The 19,580-nt window shown below is 34.8% G+C and overlaps 1 protein-coding gene across 6 annotated transcripts in view; it reads right to left on the bottom strand.

Moving 5' to 3' along the window:
* CNOT4 (CCR4-NOT transcription complex subunit 4) overlaps positions 1–19,580 on the bottom strand; it is a 120,313-nt gene that overhangs the window by 14,026 nt on the left and 86,707 nt on the right. For 4 of the 6 annotated variants that reach the window (XM_006186098.2, XM_006186097.2, XM_006186099.2 and 1 more), the window contains exons 8-10: positions 17,216–17,273; positions 15,279–15,528; positions 13,884–14,381 (exon numbers count right to left, since the gene is read on the bottom strand). In XM_006186098.2, the coding sequence (XP_006186160.1) occupies positions 13,884–14,381; positions 15,279–15,528; positions 17,216–17,273 (806 nt within the window). Of the gene's footprint in view, positions 1–460; positions 8,982–13,883; positions 14,382–15,278; positions 15,529–17,215; positions 17,274–19,580 lie in introns of those variants that run through there. The other 2 variants (XM_006186102.2, XM_006186101.3) reach the window with 1 other exon arrangement.

A 19,580-nucleotide genomic window follows, 5' to 3' on the forward strand; every position in this document is an offset into this window, starting at 1 on the left:
TTGTTAATGAAGTCATAACCCAGGGCCTCCTTTACCTTTAGCTGAATACTCAATTTATAGATGTAATAAAGGAGAAAATGAACAGCTTCAGGGTATCAGTCTTCTTGCAAATGCCAACATACAAAATGACAATGTTTAAAAACATTCCAGTAATGTTCCAGATCACCATGTTCTGCTTCGTAGACACATAATTTCAGTACACAAGACTGATAACAGAGATGTATAAATGCTTGGATAGTCCTTGGGATGGGATCTCACCATATTAGGAAACAGCACTAGGCTACAAAAGTTGATTGCAGTCAGCATTCCTGCATTTCTTCTTGGAGATGATGATCGTATTATCATCTTTAAATCCTTGTGGAGCTTTCCCTCTTTTTCATTATGCTGAAAACAACAACCTCCTTGATTGAAAGAAAAATCAGCAGATATGCTATCATTTTACATGGTGCAGCATACAGTAGCTCTTAAAAGATGAACCTGAGATTACCCCTTTAGCGTGGGTGTAGTAAATCTTGGTGCCATTACTGTAAGAAATTTTTTTTTTCACTCCGTAATATTAGAGATGTCACCAGTCTAGTGGTGCATATTGATCCTTAAATGCTCTTTGGCACTGCAGAAAAATCCTGTTTTATTCTTTAGTTCTGACATTTGTAATTATTCTACGTCTACATTAAGAGTACCTGCTAGGTTACAGTTTCCCCCCGACTAGTCACTCCGAGATCACTGGGTCACATTTAGCACTAGGCTGTTTTAACAACTTACAAGATCTGTGGTAACAGTTGCCAGCCGAAAGACACTTTGAAAGTCTTCAATTCATTATTTGCACTGATATTCACAGTTGAAAGCCCCTGACTTGTGAGAACTACTATAATAAACTGTTAAGACACAACAAATTTTAAAGAAAAGATATACTCTGAATTTTGAAGCTTTTTTTCTCCTTGACTTACACGTATGAAAGCAAATTCAGATGGTGAGGACTAATAAAATATTAAATTGTTGTTAGAACATAATTATGGGCAAACCACAATCCTTCTGAGCCTTGTTTATTAATATCATCATTATTATTTGCTCTTTGAAAGGAGGATTGTTAAAGACTATATGTTTTATTGGTCTGAATTTTTGTGATTCTAATACAAGTATTTTTCTTATTATCATTTCCTTAGGTTTTCCCAAAGAGTATGACATGGGATGGATTTCCTTAGTAATGGGAGTAAAAAACGATGAGAAAAAGCTATGAAAATACTTGTTCAGATGAAGTATGACTAGGGGTGAAGTGGGCACCTGTATTGTAACCTTGCTACATTTAAAAAGGGTCTTAATTTCTTAAAAAAAAAAAAAACACCTTTAGAGAAATACTGAATATAAATATAACACTGAACATATGCATTAATCAGAACACAGAAGGAATAAATACAAGAAAGGTCACAGAGAGATGGCCTGAGACATTTTTCTCTGCTATAGTCACTAAGTGGAGAATTTAAATAAAAATTACTGAATAGAAACCAACACGCATACATACACACACACACACACATTCAACCTCACCCCCAGACACAGAGCTAGGCTTATTGTTTACTTTTGCTAAGTAAACCTTTTCTTATATAATGTGCTAATCCAATGTCATGAAGACAGAAAGACTATTATCACAATTTCAGAACAATTCAGTTGCCTTAAACATTTTTACCTGATTCTATATGCAGTTATCATCACATAACCCCAACAAGGACTGGCCAAAATTCTCAGAGCCAGAGTGGGTTATTTATTCTATTTTAACATTAAAATAATTAAAGAACAGTACTACTGGGCCACTGAATTGAAAGCAGTTAATTTTATATTATTGTGAATTTCACCTCTATTAAAAAAAAGGTATGGGGTGCTGTAAAGGCTTTAGAAATTATATGGAGGGGGAAAAAAGCTTTGGGTTGTTGCTTTGTAACAGGGCAGAATAGTAGGTCTCTGTACCAAGGAGCTGGAACAACCAAACTGTTCTGAGCAAGACATGTCACAGGGTCAGGCTGGAGCTTCCAGGAACCTTTAAAATAACCATAACATGTGAAGTGGGCTAAAAACAAGGTGAAGTCAATAGCTGCCTTATGAAATATGGTGTGAAGGAACCTAGAGAAAATGGATTGGTTCTCAAGTACAGCAATTTCTAACTGGTTTATGGAACTTCTAGGTACTTCAGACCAATCCTCACAGCTTATATTAAGCTTGCCTTCAGTTCTAGGTACCTAAAAAGCGTAAACTATATTTTAATATCATTCAGACCCAGGGTAGACTCTCCAAAACACCAGAAAAGAGCAGATTCACCTTAACGAATCTTGAATTCTCAAGAGTGATATTTTTAGAAAAAGCTCCTGGTTAAAGAAGCTGTGGGCTGGTATGTGTAGTAGTCAAAGGCTGCTAAAACTAACACTCATGGCAGCAAATCATAGGGCAGTAAGGGCAGTAGGAGCAGTGGCTTCTCCATCCATCACCAAGATTCCACAAACATAGCATTCTTAAGCAATGACTTTATTTGAAGCATTATCATTTTTAAATGTCATAGTTGGTATCTCAGCTGATACATACAGAACAAGTTCAGTGAGTTTAAAAATATTTTAGTAGAAATTTGGTCAGGATTTTAATTTAGTCCAGGAAATTCAGGGTGCTTCCAAACCAGGCATGTTTTGCTATTAACTGAATAAGGAGAAAAAAACGTTTCATACTTGTATCTCCATTCTTGAGTTCAAAAACTTGTACGTCTGTATCTATTTACACAGCACATTCTCTTCTGGGGGAAATCGTCAAAATATTTTTATAATCTGTTATAATAAAATTCTTAAGTTCTCTCTGTTCTTCATCAGTCTACTGCTTTTAATTCTAATTTGTTATACAGATAAAGTAGAATGGCCCAGTCCAACTGAGATACTTTCCCCATGTAGGTGGAAGGCTGATTCTTTCCAGTCTGTACATAAGCTTGGGAGAAACTAGTTCACACCTGCCATAGGGGCTCCTCAACTACCACTTATATATATGCCATACCTACTTCCTCTGTTGAAACCTTTTATATCTTAAGCACTGGTCATACCTACACCACTCCCATCTCATCCCTGGCTCTTCCCAGGCCTTCCCTTGCACTCTGCTTTCACATCCTCCTACTGTGTTTTGAGGACGTAATATTTACACTCCACTGTGGGAAGTTTTCCTGTGGATCATCTTCAACTTATAGGAAACCTGACCCAGGATTCCCCAGGCAGTAACATGCTTTCTACAATTCTCTCTCATACAGTCTGACTTTCTACTCTCAAAAAAGAATGGGAGGGAAAGCAGGTGGAGAAGAGGCCACAGGGGTTATGAAAGCCAGCCTTCTCTCCACACCCTCCAGCCCTCACGTTAGACATCCATCTACCATCCTTTCTCTGGTTCCCACTCAACATTTCGCAATGAGTGGTCATCATACTGACCACAGTCTCCTAACCTGTCATTCCCTTAACAATACTATACCTGCTCTCTGCCCTCATCAAAATCTAAAATCACTGAGCTCCCTCAACACACTCACACCACTGTTTATTTCCTGCCTTCGTGGACTCTTCTTGATCACAAGATTAGGTATTCCAGTTTTGTCATCTTGAATATCTTTGTGTCCTTTTCTTCTTCACCTTCTAACCAAATTCTCATATTTGCTTTGTCCACTCCTCATGCGTTGTACTGAATCACTGGAACATACCAAACCATATACGTCTGGACTCTCAGATTTTAAAATTTGATCCTTATCTTGACTCAGCAATTCTTAAATTTCTTTTCAGTGCAATTCTAGGCTTATTCTCACAGATTTATTTAATTTCTTTCTTTCTTTCTTTTTTTTTCTGGCTTCCAATTCCACTCTTTCACCCCCATTTTCTCATACATTTACATCCAATAATTACTGGTATGAGCACCTTCATCTGTTCTCATTTTCTCTGATCTCACATTCTCTCTCCTTGATTTTTTCATTGTTCTTACAAACAACAGAGGAAGATATATCCCAGCTCTTAAGTTAAACTCATAACCTAAACTCATCTCAGGAGCCTATCTCCTCCCAGTCCCTACAGAAACCTTTTATTCTACTGATTAGTCTATCTTCTCTTCCACACTACCTACGTCTTCCTCTCAACTGGCTCCGTATGTTCTGCTTTTAAATATTTAGCTAGCTCCCTTACCTTAAAGCAATGTCTTCTAAGATCTACTACCCCTCTAGTTAGCATCTTGTTTTTCTCTTCCCCTTTGTTGCCAAATGTCTTTAGTCAATGATTGCTGCATCCATATCCTTGACATTTCCTCATGAATCCTAGAAATCTGGCTTCCATCTGTATCTTTTTATGAAACATAATATTTTTAAAGATCACCAGAGACCTGGCCAAACCTAAAGGCCTTTTCCTAGATCTCATGCTTTCTGACTTCTAATTCATAATTTCTCCTCCATTCCTACTATTACTATTCTAGTCCAGGCCATCTTATTTGCACTGACTAGCAATGACATACTGGAACTGCTTTCTAACTGGTCCTAATTTCAAGCAAACATATTACCAAATTAATCTCCTTAAAAGGCTACAATTAAGCTATGTCTTTATCAAAGAACATACAGTTCTCTACCACTGACCACATCTGCATTAGGACTAAACTCTCCTTCCTGGTTTTCATTCTTCCTAGTTTTTAAGACTCTTGCACACTTATCCCATATACGACCTGTATTACCTCAGACAAGTCCATCTCCTTACTATCCCTCCCTCCTGACTCCTAGCAGACCACACTAATCTGTGCCTCTGGTTCTTTGTTCAATCTGTTCCCTTTACTGTATCTTCCACTTCATTATTTAATTTCAAGCCATTTATCAAAAGCAAAAAGCCCCACACTTTTTATGAAGCATTTCCCTGAACCTGCTCACAATAACTTCTGTCTTTAACTCCCTTTTTTACTTTTGTATCAGTGAAGTGTCTGATTATTCACTAAACATTTCATGTGTGAATGCCTGCATGTATTACTACCATTTATTCAGCACAAGGAGGCAAGAAGATAGGTACTCATTCAGTTCAAAAGTCTGAGAGGATGGAGACACAGCACTAATAGCAGCAGAACTAGCCTGAAGTCAGATAATTGGCTTGGTTACATATTGGAGAAAAAGACACATATATCACTGTTTTGGGTTATCACCTCTTTATAAAAAAACATTTTTTTCAGTTATTGTGTTTTCAGTTGTATGACACGTATCTCTTAAAGCCAATTAAGCAGATTTGGGAAAGGTACATGATCAAATAAACAAAAAAATCCCAAACCTTACAGCTCAACATAGAACAGCTTTTTGTGTATGCATAAATAACATGGTGGTCTTCATTTTGTAAGATTTCAATGCACCTGCAATTCGTTCCTTTCTCTTGGCTTTCTGAGGCAATGGCTCTGTGGGAGTAGCTCCCTATGGACCTGTATCACAGAAGAAGAGAGCTCTGGCAGTCTTGAAGGTGCTTGGAATACTGTACAAATAGGAGCCGCAACAGTAAAAATGTGCAAACACAACGTATTAAAGTTGTTTTCTTTGAAAGAACATACATACAGAAAGATCTACTTAATTCCCATGACACTAAGAGTAAGAGACATGAGGATACACATGACTGGGAAATACTTAAATTAGAATAATGAATGTATGTCTTTCCTGTTAAGATTTTTTCCAGTCTTTCCAAATTATCATATATTTTAAAATCTCAAGTATTGGTATTCAGTACCCTTTGTTGCCACCGTCAGAGCAATGACTATGAAATGAGTCTGGACTACTATGGCTGTCCATGTGGTTAAAATGTATCAAGAGCTGACCCTATAGAAATAATCGAAATAAAATTGTCACTAGACTTATCCTTGATGCTAGGATCTGTACTTTATTCAACCCTGCATGCCTCAAGACCTAGCTCAGGTCACTACACAGAACAGACACTCAAATATTTAATTAACGTTCTGCTGAAATAAGGGGATAGTATACCAAAGCACCACCTGTAAAAACAAAATGCAACAGTCGAATGAAAAGGAAAGTATTATTAATCAGAAAATATTTTCCAATGAAATCTTTAAAAAAATTAAAAAGAGGCATTTGACAGTCATCATATGATTAAAATCATTCAGTCCAGGTCCCTATTTTCTACAGTGGCACTAAAAACATTTCAAAGCAGCAGTTCTTAATTTTTTTTCCCCTTGGGGGGCGGTGTCACCAAACCCTTTACAAATCTAGTAATTATGAATTTTCTCCCCAGGAAAAAAATGGACAGATGTATATACACAGAACTCGTAACTTTGCAGGTACTTCCAAAGAGTTCTGTACTCCAGGTTAAAAATTCCTGATTTAAGGAAAAGACTAGTTACTCTTTAAAGGTTAAGGATATAAAAGTTGATAAAGTTTCCCTTGAGCATGAGCGATGAGCGATCAATCATGCAGGAATTTATCAAAAACTAATTTGAAGGTTTGAGAATTTCTCATTCTTTACCATCATTTGGTTTCATCAATTTACTTGCAATATGAAGTGGTACTTTCTTTTATGTGTTGCGCAATTTCTTCTGTAGTATAATTATGACTTATATTAAGGCTTCACTTTTTAAAACCATAATATATGAAATATTAAGTAAGCAACACGGTGAAAGTTATTTTTCTAGGCTTACAAGATCTCAGAATTAGTTAAATGATAATCTTTAGCTATTCTGTGTGAAAATACCTAAGTTGAAATCTAATTGCCCAAGAAAGTACTTTCCTGATGTATGTGTGTGTGTGTGTGTGTGTGCGCGCGCGCGTGTGTGTGTGTGTGTGTTTGTGTGTGTGTTTGGCAGGGGATGGGTGAGGTGGATGTATATGGAGCAGGCAAGGAGACAGTTTTGGGATCTAGCAAGTCTGGCAAACTACCTGACAGTTTTGTGGCAATGGCCAGGAATGAGAAAGGAGAGAGAAAGCTACCACAGGAAAGAAGCTTTGTTTAATAGATATTATTTCTCAAAACAGAGAAGTAAATAAATGAGAGCTAACCACCTCTTCAGTCTTTGTAAGAAGACATGAGCGATGAAAGGCTTGCATTGAAGGCTGGAGAAAACTATGCACTAGTAATCCTTATTCCAGGGAGCCCGAGTTTGTCCACAAAGCCCAGGAGCCTCAGCACCACAGGAGACATTAAGTGGATGTCTTGGCCTCTTAAACAGCAAAAGTGAAACCATAATCAACCCATACTAAAAAGAACCCATACTAAAAGGCTTCTGTTTAACAAATCTACAATATTTTATTTCTATTTTCTAAATTTCTTATAATGCTGTCCTAAAGTCACTTCTAAATAGAGATTGTCATTAATGCAGAATTTTATGAAAATAATTTAGATGGTTAGATAATTAGCTGTTTCTACACCTTCGGTTAAACAAATTGAGGGATATCTAAGAACAGATTTTAGTTTACCCACTCTGTCCCATGACAACATCATTTAAGTTGTGTATTATATCTAACAGAAAGTAATCAGACTTTATAGAGAGAAGTAACTTCGAAAACTGCAACTCCAACACAGTATTAATTATCATCTCCTAAAAAGGTGTTTATTATTATTATTATTTTAAATCTCTAAGATTCTTTTTTTGGTATTCATGCTACTCTTCCTATTATTTTTAAACTAACTAATGCATACCTTTATCACAATTGTTTTTTGAAACTCTCAAGAAGAGATCGGACTTTTCCCTTTCGTCCCAGATCCTTAATTTAGGCAGAACATGGTCATGTTTTCTGAATCAGCTTTTGTCTAATGCTCAGAACTGAATTCAGTTTATTTCATTATCAGCTTTAAAACTATTTCAAGAAACTGTCTATTATCCCAAAACATCACTTCACATTATATCCCAATAAAGTACTCCACTATTCTCTGTGATTAACTAAAATTACCTATAACAACTTATGTGGCCTAATTTTAGAGGATTCCCAATCTCTTTCTTCCACCTTAGTCTCATTCTGGTCAGGTACTTACAATATAGTTTTATTGCATTTCAATTATTAAACAATGAAATTTCCAAACAAATATCTAACAGAACTACCATTTTTTTTCAATAAAAATGTTACACTACTATGGTTGCTTCTCATGCACAACATTTACTCCACATTCAAGTTTCTGATAAATCAACTGCAATTGAAATTCTATTTCTGAGGCATTTCCTGGTATACTAGGCAGTGCATTAAAAAGAGATTATATTGCATTTAGTTTATAATAATTATTTTTAAGCATCTCTATATAATTAACAACCATTCAAAAAGAAAGTGCAAATGAGAGAACAAAAACAGTTTCTAAGCATGTAATAATAGAGGCTATAAATCCATACAGCTACAAACAGTTGCTGACATCCTTCTGAGCATTAAACGACACCACCGATTATTTTGTTTTGTATGTATTCTTTCTTCTCAAGTATTCAAAGAATGCAACAGACATTATGTTCTTAATTTCCAAATTATTCATGAATATATTAGGATATTACCATTTTTTTCACAAAGCAGAAAACAAGGAACTACTATTGTCTTTGTATATTTTCAATAATAGAGCCAAAAAAAAAAAAAAACAACCAATTCTAGCTAATCTCATCTGGGATCTTAATTAGTACTACAAGTTTATTTGTGTGAGTTAAAAAATAGTATCACTCATGAGAAACAATGCCAAAATTATTATGCTAATAAATTGTGTTAAAGGCCTAATGAAGAAATACTTTAGCAACTATGAGGTAACACACTAGTTGTAGGCATGAGGAACGTTTCTATTGGCTCTTTTGGGTGTATACATTAAATGCAAAATCAGAAAGGAATCATGCAAAAATCCGGTTGCCCATGCAAGCACCCCAGAGTCTAATCCTCTCCTCTCAGTTCTGTTGTCAGGCCACAGTAGTGTGGAGACTTGTAGGCTGCTGTCCTTGTTGTAATGAATGGGAAGAGGCTGACAGTGGCATGGTCGAAACCTTCACCTCTTCTTCCCCTGTGGAAAAGTCAGTCATGGTCTAGTTATGGGTGACTAGATTTGTTAACAGTCCCTTTAAAAATGATTTCAATATTTGGAATATGATACATATATAAAATACATGCTTAATGGTTGGAATGCGGGTGTGAAATAAGACATGAATTTTAAAATATAAACTTATCAAGTACCTAGAAAGTAGTTACACTCCAAACACACCCTTAAATTTAATACTAGGTCAGATTTGAGAGCAAATACAATAGATTTAGAATAATAAATATACAAAAAGAAAAAAAAAAGAGAGACCAGGAAAGCCATTCTTTTCCAAGCCAATTGGACCCCTTAATATATTCAGACACTCCTAATAATAAGTGGTACTTTGTGAAAAAAATTAAAACTAAATTCACAGGAGTGAAAATGTGATTTTTTAAAAGGGAAAAAATGACAAATCCGTATTTTAAAAGCAGAAATTATGTTGTTTAGACAACATAAAATATATAAATATTAATTTAGCAAATTATCATATAGCATCTGAAAATTTAATATGCACTTTTGAAGTTATTAGAAAACAGTAAAATGCTAACAATACAATGATCCAATTGACTGAAAGTGAGATGACTACTTCTAGGTCAGAGAACTATACATGAAATAAGGTCAGTTCTCCCACTTACAATAATTATTTGACTACAAGTGACTCGTTTCACACATGATTCAAAATTCAGTCAAGTCACTGTTAAAACAGCTAACTCAGAAACAAAGAACTTTTTAAAAAGTGTCCTTTCAGAAGTAAAATCCTAATGAACAAAAACATCCAGTTTCAAATATTTTTCTAACTATCTTGAAACAACAATGCTTATACACTTAGACTTACTATTATTTGTTTTCCAAATAATTTTTAGCATTATGGATAAAACATTCTTTGAAAAACAAATCAGCAACATTACATTTGGAAAGACAGTTTAACTGATAACGTGAAGAAAAAGACTCCCAGTCTTTAGCACTGGTTATTTCATAGTTTTTCAGTAAACTGGCAAAGATTCTGTAAATCCCAAGTACATACCAAGGAGGCTGTGTAAAGGAAATTATAGACTAGAGTTCTTGGTGAGAACATGGTACTCATAAGAACTAAGCAAGAAATTAATTTTCGTCAAGTCAAAAAACTTCATTCTATTTTGTAACTATAGGCCATATCCCTGAGCTGGGCCAAACTGTCCACGAATAGGCACTGTTGACAAAAAGGGACCGCCAAGTGTGTGAGAGCAAAAATCAATTATTGCGGGAAGAAAGCCAAGTTAAAGTAAATACCAGTAATCTTCATTTATGAAGGAGAATATCAATGCTGTAGTGAAAAAACATTTCAGTTACTGAATCTGAGATCTGAGTTTTTATCCTGATTCTACTACTAATTGAATGTATGACTTTTAACAAATTATTTGACCTTTCCGGAACATAGCTTTGCCATTCCTAAAATGAAGGAGTTGAACAAGGTAGTCACTTTTTAGGACAAGAAGTCACTTTTGAAAACAAAAGCACATAGTTCCAATAATAAAAAAAGATCTGAATGGATTTACTGTAACTGCCCACTGATCAAAGTTTTCCCTCAAGAATATTTATTTTAAAAATCCTTCCAAATTTAGCAAACCAGATATGCAGCCAAGAGAATGCTGCTAAAAAGATTTCATTTAATTAAGGAAATAATGAATCTTAAACACAAAAATGTTTTCAATTAGTCAGAGTAAATGGAAACTGCGTTTCTGTCAAACCTCTGGCAACTGTCCTTCCCATGATAGGTTTCAGATATATCAATTTTTAATAACTAACTGAAACAAACCAAAACAAAATTGAATGCAAATATATAAATATAGACATGATATCTGTTATGATAGATAGGTGACTAACACCTCTGAGTATTTGCTACCAAAGGTCAGGAACCCCACTCTGCTCTACATATCTAAAGAATAAACATACACACCTTTCCAGTGTTGAGTACTGTCTAAGCATATCTTAAAGTGGCAGGCCTCACAGAAACAGTATGTACTCTCCATTATGAAGCACTTAACAAACAGCTACCCTGTGTAAGACACCATGATGCTCATTGCAGGACACATTTAACTCAAGCACAACTGAGTTATAACTAGGGGTGGGAGGCAGACATTGTCCACCTATTAAATTGTTTCAAATAATTTAATTAAAATGTACATAGTCTTCCAGAATTTTAGTTTGTCATTTCTAATTATTACTGAAAATCCTCAGTCATCTGTCTATAATTATAAACTATTCTGTTTGAAGGCTTAGCACATTCAGCTTCCTGAGGTATTTACCAAATATTTACAGGCTATGAAAGGATTTTGCATAACACTTGATAACCATTTTAAGTATTTGGGTACATTAAAACTAAAATTTCCCTGGTTATGAAAGCCTTAAAAATAATCTATAAGAAGCTTAATATAAGTCACCACTTAAATATCAAGCTATTATGCATACTCGAAAACAGAAAATCTGAAATAACAAACTCTCCCCACCTCCCACAAAATACAACGATTCAGAACCTATAGTTGGTGACTTCATTCTTAGAAATTCTGGAAAAAAATGTATTTTATGCTCTATGGTTAAATATATGCTGAAAGAAAGGAATAACCCGAGAAGGCAGGACCATAATATAGTGCCACACTTTTTCCCATAAGTATCAACTTTAGGTAAAGATTTCAAATGACTAACATGAGGACAACTACATTTACAAATCAGTGATTACACATTACCCCTATGGCATTTCCAGAAAGTCTGCTGGCTTGAAATTGGATTAAAACTGCTCTTTTTGTGCTAGTGGACAATATGATAAATATGAAATCAGAAGAAGAAACAATTTATTGAAGATAGCCATGTAATAAATCAAATAAAAGAACATAATGAAGACAGTTAAGAACCAGAGTTCCACAAAGGCATCCTCCTTCCTATAATACGAGGTCCATACTGTTTTGCCTCACTGTCAGAGCTCCCCATCTTCTCATCCATTCTATCTATAAAATATACCTCCTGTCATAGAAGGCAGTTCTATTGCTTCTTAATGTAATGACATACTAAGACCTCTCTCTATGCCTTTATTCAGGAGCTTCCATCAAAAAAAAGGTCTTTCTTTCCCTCCTGTTAACCCAAACCCAGATCAATTCCTATCTCTTCAATGATGCCTCCCCAACAACTTAAAGGTTCCACTGATGTCTCTTGAACTCCAGTGTCATACAGCTACCACTCTCACACATAATCTTATTTTATCTCTTCAGCTACACTGTACAGTACCTGAAAATAGTATCCACATTTTATACTTCTTCTGTATTATCCACATGGCCTAACTCCTTGTTGGGCAAATAGATACCCAAATATTCATGGTAACTGGTTTAATATTTTATTGTTAAATATTTAGAACAATTAGGGGAACTTAACTTTAACTTTTAGTGTAATGATGTTATGAGATACACTACTAGTAATTAAAATGCCACATTTCTAAATGATTACAACAAAGCAAAACAAAACAAAATTACATTCTAATATGCTGTCATGAATGGATGAAAAAAGGAATACCAGGAACCGAACACTTAGTGTTTCACAAGGTCACAAGTGAGTATCATGTAGGAGAGGACTGAAAAAAGTCACTCTTGATTACCTGCTAACTACCATAATCAAATGAACAGATATCATGAGTCCCACCAATGCACAAGCCATTACATTAGGTGCTATCATGTTTATGTAAATTAACTTCACTGGGTCAACTGCTAACTTCACTGTATCAACAGCCACAAACCATACTCTCTTAAGCCACCTACTTGTCTTGAAAATGAAATATTGCTGGTCACAAGGAGAATAGAGCCAAAGAATTGTGATGGATCTCTGTAAATTTATCTACCAATCTTGCTAAAAACAAGAGAACGAACGCCTTGCTGGTAATAGCACATTATTACAATAATGCTGTGCCATGCCATACCGTAAAGGCTATGACATGACAAGGGATAAAAATAAACTTTGTCAATGATGTAACAGAGTGAGGGACTATTCTATTCTACTTTAAAGAATCAAGAGAGAACAAATTCTCTTTTATCAGTCATATCTAGAGCCCAAATTAAATTTTTAAAAACTATGAATCAGAAAGATTCCTTTAGACATAGAAGTCACTTGACCTAATAAATATCACATGGGTCCTTAAAAGCCAAAAGTTCTGAAACCTTCAAGGGTAGCAGTACAAAACCAGAAGTATTATGTTATTACTTAATAGAAACCTAATATTTTCCCCAGAAATAAAAACATGATAGACCAAAAGGGAATATCTCTCTCCTTGAACAGTTTTTTTTTCACAGAAAGTATACTTATGCATATGTTTGTGAAACATTAATAATGAACGTTCTCAAATATGAAGTACTTTATTAATACACAGCACAGTCTTGATGTGTGTGTGTGTACATGCCTATCAGTCAAAATAAGCAAACTGCCAAAAGGAATTAGAGAGTGGCTTTATCCCTCATGCTCTCACTAATTACCATCTTAAAAATTTTTTTTGAACCAGTTTACTTTTAGAAAGGATATTCAGAAGTCTGACCATAGTGTTGGATTTTATGGCACCAAAATTTCAGAGCCCATTTTTCTTCTCATTCTTTTTGCATTTGTATGCCATATGAAAGTTTGGTAACTATTCTATTAAGTAAGATGCTTCCAAGCGATAACTAGGTATAATACTCCACCATCCTTATAAAGCTCAATATTACAAGGCATCCATCTAATTAAAAAATTTTTAGATGATAAAGACTTTTTATCCCTTTGAAATTTCTGAGACTAATGATAAGTACCTTCTGTTATTCAAAAGTTCCCTCCCTACCCACCCAACAACCTGAAGGCATAAGTTATTCACAAATTCCCAAAGGCTATAAATGAACCTACCTGCTATAGGGATCCCTCCCAGACCTGTGTTGTGCTGTGGCGGGAGATTCAAGTCCAAGAAATTACTATTTGAGGTGGGGTTTGCTGTGTGGTTCAAGTGCATGATGCTATTGCGTGGAAAGGCCATCCAAGGATAGCGGGCTGCCTGGCCTGGAAAACTGAATGAATTATAAACCGCTCGGTGCTGCTGAAATTGAGGGAACCTCTGTGGCAAGACTGAAAAGGTACTATTGACAGAGTTGGCATTTGTAGGTGCAGCAGGATGCAGGAATCCAGAGCCTGGACCTTTGGCGGTTGTAGTGTGTGAAGAGGAGTTCTGAAGAGATGTGGGCGAAAGGGAAGGCTGGTCTTGGACTGACAGTTCCTTTTCAATCAGGTCTGCTAAGGCTTTTCGAGTGACATCAAAGGGATCAAAACCCAAGTCATCCTCTGGTTGTTTAGAAGAACCAAAGCCAAATGCTGCTTGCCAGTCTGTAGAGGACGATACTGGGATTGTTTCTGTTGGGAAGAAAATTAGTGATGAGTTTAAAATACATAGCTTACTTTCACACTAACGAAACATCATACTATACGATAAAGGCAAATATATGCAAAATCTATATGATTTCTTAGCACAGTAAGACTGCAAAATTACAAAAGGCCTCATATACTTCTAGCAATGATTACATTAAGTTACAAGCTTCAAAACCTGAATGATATAGACTGATTTTGCTAATCAAAGAAAACAACGTATTACTTGAAATTCAAATTATACTCTCAACTATTCATCATCAAAACCCAGAATAAGTCATTTAAATGAAATAGAGTAATATTAAATGAAATAAAGTTTAAGCCGAATTCAATTAGTAAAGTTTATTTTTATATGTATTTATCAAAGACAAATTATAAATATTTTGAATATGTGCTCTATATACTATAACTTAATGTTAAAAGTATCTATTCAATCTTTCTATATTCTGTAATTATCTTAATTTTATGTCACCCTTCACATTAATGAGAACTTACAATGAATGAAAATGGAAATGGCTCAAAATGCCAAAACATATCTTTTAATATTAACTATCATACTTCTTTGTTAGCTAGCTAGTTTAAATGCAACTATACAAACACGATAAATCTGACTTAAACAGTAAGCCCTTAAAACTTCCTAGAGGAATAAGAATGTGATTATTGGCAAAAATGATCTAACTCTTGATTTCTGGAGAAATCTGTCTATTAAAATATTTAAGTTCTAGGTCATACAACTACTTACCTAATCATCCAATTCCATACAGTCTAAATGTTTACATTTTTATGAAAAGGGGAGTGGGGAGAAAAAGGATAAAAAGCACATCCAGCAAGGGTCTCATTTTAGTCTGCGTACAGTTACTAATACATGGTAGTACTGTTATGTACCTGATGTGAAGAGGCTCTGTGGCTCTGGTGCTGTAGGCCAGTCACTGGATGTCTGTGGGGAGCTGGGGAAAGGAGGAAGCCCACTTGGGATAGGGTTGGGATGGCGAAAATTGTCTGAGAACAACGACTGTGACTCAGTTACTGCCCCTTCAAAAGGAGACCGTGCACTGTGATTGGATGAACTGATGGGGATGACTGGATTGGATTTTGATAAACCAGGTGGTGGTGAAGGTGTATCACTGTTAGGTATCTGAAATAAAAACGGGAAAGAAAATAATAATCAATATAAGTTTATATATTTTAATAAGCTATCATTTAAAAGGCTTACAAGGAAAGGTATTAGAATAGTGATCTTCAAACTGGGGTATCTGAAGACTTCTTTTTATGAGAGCATAAATTTTCAAAAAAATCCATCAAAAGACTATGTACTCTTTTCTAAAACTGACCTTCCTGAAAAGACTCAAACAGTCTCCTCTTCTTTGCAACCTAATTTCTTGTAATTTAAAATGAAAATATCATTTCTCACTCTCTGGGATCTAACTATGGTATTTTGCCCAAGAGTGAGAACTTTCTGGGAGCCAAACAAAAATTTATTAGAAATATTTAGATTGCTGATGAGAGTGACTAACTCTAACGACTGGATTCCTTGCAAACTAGGTGACTCCCAAAACTTCAGCTTCAAAAAAAGGGGAAGGAAGATCTAATCAAGTAATTTCCAAAATCATCATTAAAAGCAATTTTTATGATAAATCTTAACATGATTCTTAGGTATTTAATTCAGGAGTTCAAAAATTTGAGTGATATTGATATAATATTCTTTCTTCATCTACTTATTTATATGAAGAAAATGTCTCAGCACTTACATTTAGAAAAATGAAGACATGACTAGGATTGCTCCTGATACTTATCTCCTTCTACCAACAGGTAATATCCATCCATGGATACATGACAACTAATTTTAAAATGACCCTATCCACTTCAATAAGAGACAAATTTAGTGTTTATGTTTAATGATTAATTTTTGTTTGTTTGTTTTGGGGAGGATAAGGTTTTTATTTATTTATTTATTTTCAAAGGAGGTACTGGGGATTGAACCTGGGACCTTGTGCATGCTAGGCACACACTCTACCATTGGGCTGTACCCTCTCTCCTAATGATTAATTTTTAATCAAAATCTGTACTATATATACACACACACACACACACACATATATATATGTTATTTTGATCAAATCAATAATATAAATAAAAATTCAGAAGAAATTTGGCATGTGTCAATGGAAATATTTGTTTCCAATTCAAAATTTATATGTGTATTTTTATTGGAGAGAGGTATATGCCTATCAAGCATAAACTATTGCATTAATAAAAAATTCTGTTATGCCAGTAAAATTAAAAATGAGTTCATGGAGACCAAGGAATGAGGTAAAATTTCTGATTGTTAAAGAAGAGCTTGTGTAAATAGATGAGGGAGTAACAAAACATTCTGATATTTAAATCTCTCAGATACTTATTGAAAGTACATTGAGAGAAATAGAAAATTAGAGTTGACAGCAAGGGACAAGAGGAGCATAAGGCAGAGAAACAATTCAAAATCAAGAATTCAGAAGGCATGCTAGTCTGGGACCATTGCATGTAGGGTCATAAAGACCAAGAGTATCAGTGGACTCTATGCACACTAATGTACTGGCACACAGAACAATAACATATGGTCATAATGATAAATTCTAAGTCATCAAGAAATGGTTAAATTACGCTCTATTCTGTGGTGCAAAAGAGGGCTAATTATAATACATTTAACAAAGATGTCCACTAAAAGTGTTTTAGAAGTGTTTCAGGAGTTAAAGTATCTTTCACTATCTAGAAAATTCCTTTGCCTAGAATGTCTTGTTTCAGAGAGTGGAAGATAAATGAACAATACAATATCAAAGTCTCACCTGTTGGGAATTATCACCATTCCCTATGCTGAGAGAATCGGAAGGTTTGTCAACGGGGCTGTAAAAAGAAAAAAAAAAATCAAATCAGAGTAAATTCACTTTTCCACAATAAAAACGCACTCTCCAAAAACCCAGGAAAATAGGTATTTTTACCATCTTAACATTTATAGAAGTACTCTGCTGTAAGACATTAGGTTAGACGTTGAGGACACAAAGAAGTGTAAGATAAAAATCCCTTTCGTTGAGTAACTTACAGTCTAATTACATTCTCCAAAAACAACAGGTAAAACAACAGATTATTTAAAAATAAATACTACTTAAAATGGATAGTAACCCATTATTTAGTTTTGTGTAAATGACAAGTACATTCCCTATTAAAATTCTTGAAATAATACTCACCTATTTTTCTAGGTGTTTAAGGGAGGGCAAAAAAGTTATTGAAATCCACAGGTTCTTAACAGCAATATATTTCTTTTAATACTTCAATATCCTAATTGTGACTCTAGAGAAGGCATATGTACGTGCATACACACACACACGAGACTAACAGAAAGAAACTTCTGTACAAACTATAGACTCAAAAACATTAAAACTTGACTTCCATAAAGAGGAAATGCAGTATTCTCAGTAAAGTAACAGAACTGCCAACTTCAAGTCCGTTTTAACTCATCTGACTTAAAAACAAAACAGAAATCCTTATGAGCATCACAACACTGACCTAGCAAGCTATTTCTATAACTAATTTTAACCCAGCTCATGAAGAAAAAGTATTAGCACCCAAATACTTACACCTATTTCTGATACAATATTATAGCAAAAAAAATTAAGATCCCCCAAATCTCAAAATTATTTTATTGCCTGCAAATATATACAAAATCACCTTACAAAGAGACAGCTTACTGGTACCACATTAACTTGCTCTAGAAAAATTTAACAAGGGCTAGTACCCAATCTGAATACCAAGTGTATCTTCTGCAGAAACCCTGCCAAGATGCTCTTGGATCTGACAGATAGGGCAGAAATTTACTTGAAGAGCATCTTTACTCACTATTCACAATGTATCAATAAATCAATTCATATTATTAAGTCAGGTGGGTAATACAAATAATTTTAAGATAGAGCTCTGAGCCCACTAAGTTTAAAATATTTGGGGAAACAAGACTGGTGTACACCAACAAATATTAGTCAGTATCAACTATTAAAAGAACTATTTAAACATTAAATGCCTTAACTCTTTAGAAGAAAGAGGAGCCACTTAAAATGGAGCAATTAGAAAAAGTTTCCTAGGGGAGTTCAAATTTAAACAAGTCCTTAAAAAAATGTACACATTAGGAGGAAGAAAAGGAAAAGGGGGGGAAAGCACCAAAGGTAGGAATAGCAAATGTATCAAGAATCAGAAGGTAATAGAAAGAGTTGGGAGAAAGTTAATTAGTTTTGCTAAATAATTGGATGGTTTTAACGGGGGGGGGGGGGGTAAGGACAGAAAGACAGAGGCCAGACACCAGAGGCCAATGGAAATTTTTGAGCATAGAAATGATTAAAAACAAAGCACTGCTTTGGAAAGATTAATTTGGAGGTGGCATGAAGAACAGATTGAAACATAATTCAGATAATCTGAGATAAATTTGCAACATATTCTTTAAAATTTTTATTGTGATAAAATACACTTGTAAAATTTATCTAGACCACTTTAAAGTGTACACTTTAGTGGTATTAAATACATAACACATGTACCACCAATAACCATCCCCGTAACTTTTAATCTTGTGAAAATGAAATTCTATACCCACTAAAACATTAACTCCTCATTTCCCCCTCCTTCCAGCATCCACCATACACTTGTCTTGATGACTCTGACTACTCTAAATACCTAGGGTGGAGCAGGCGCCATGGGGAATTCCACGTGTGTCATAACTGTTTTTATTTCCAGTGACTAGGCATATACTTCAGTAGCTGTGCTTATTATTTGTAACAGGCCCATGTAACAGTTGAGCTAGTCTTCAGCTATGGTTGTTATATAATGAAGCATTTTTGACAAGATTATATATGCTTAATAGCAAAGTTATTTTTCTTTAAAAAAAAGTGGAATCATGGAGTATTTGTGGACTCAGAGTCTTTTTGTGACTAGCTTATTTCACAAACAATAATGTTCTTGAAGTTCATCCATGTTGTTAACATATTGCAGCATGTCCTCCCTAAGGCTGAATGCTACTACACTGTATGTATTTAACACATTTTGCTTGTCCACTCATTGGTCCATAGACACTTAGATTCAGCTACTGTGAGTAATGCTGCTATGACATAGTGTACAAATATCGCTTCAAGACACTGCTTTCAATGCTTCTACATATATACCTAGAAGTGA

Source organism: Camelus ferus, chromosome 7, assembly GCF_009834535.1.
Source record: "Camelus ferus isolate YT-003-E chromosome 7, BCGSAC_Cfer_1.0, whole genome shotgun sequence".
Lineage (NCBI taxonomy): Eukaryota > Metazoa > Chordata > Mammalia > Artiodactyla > Camelidae > Camelus > Camelus ferus.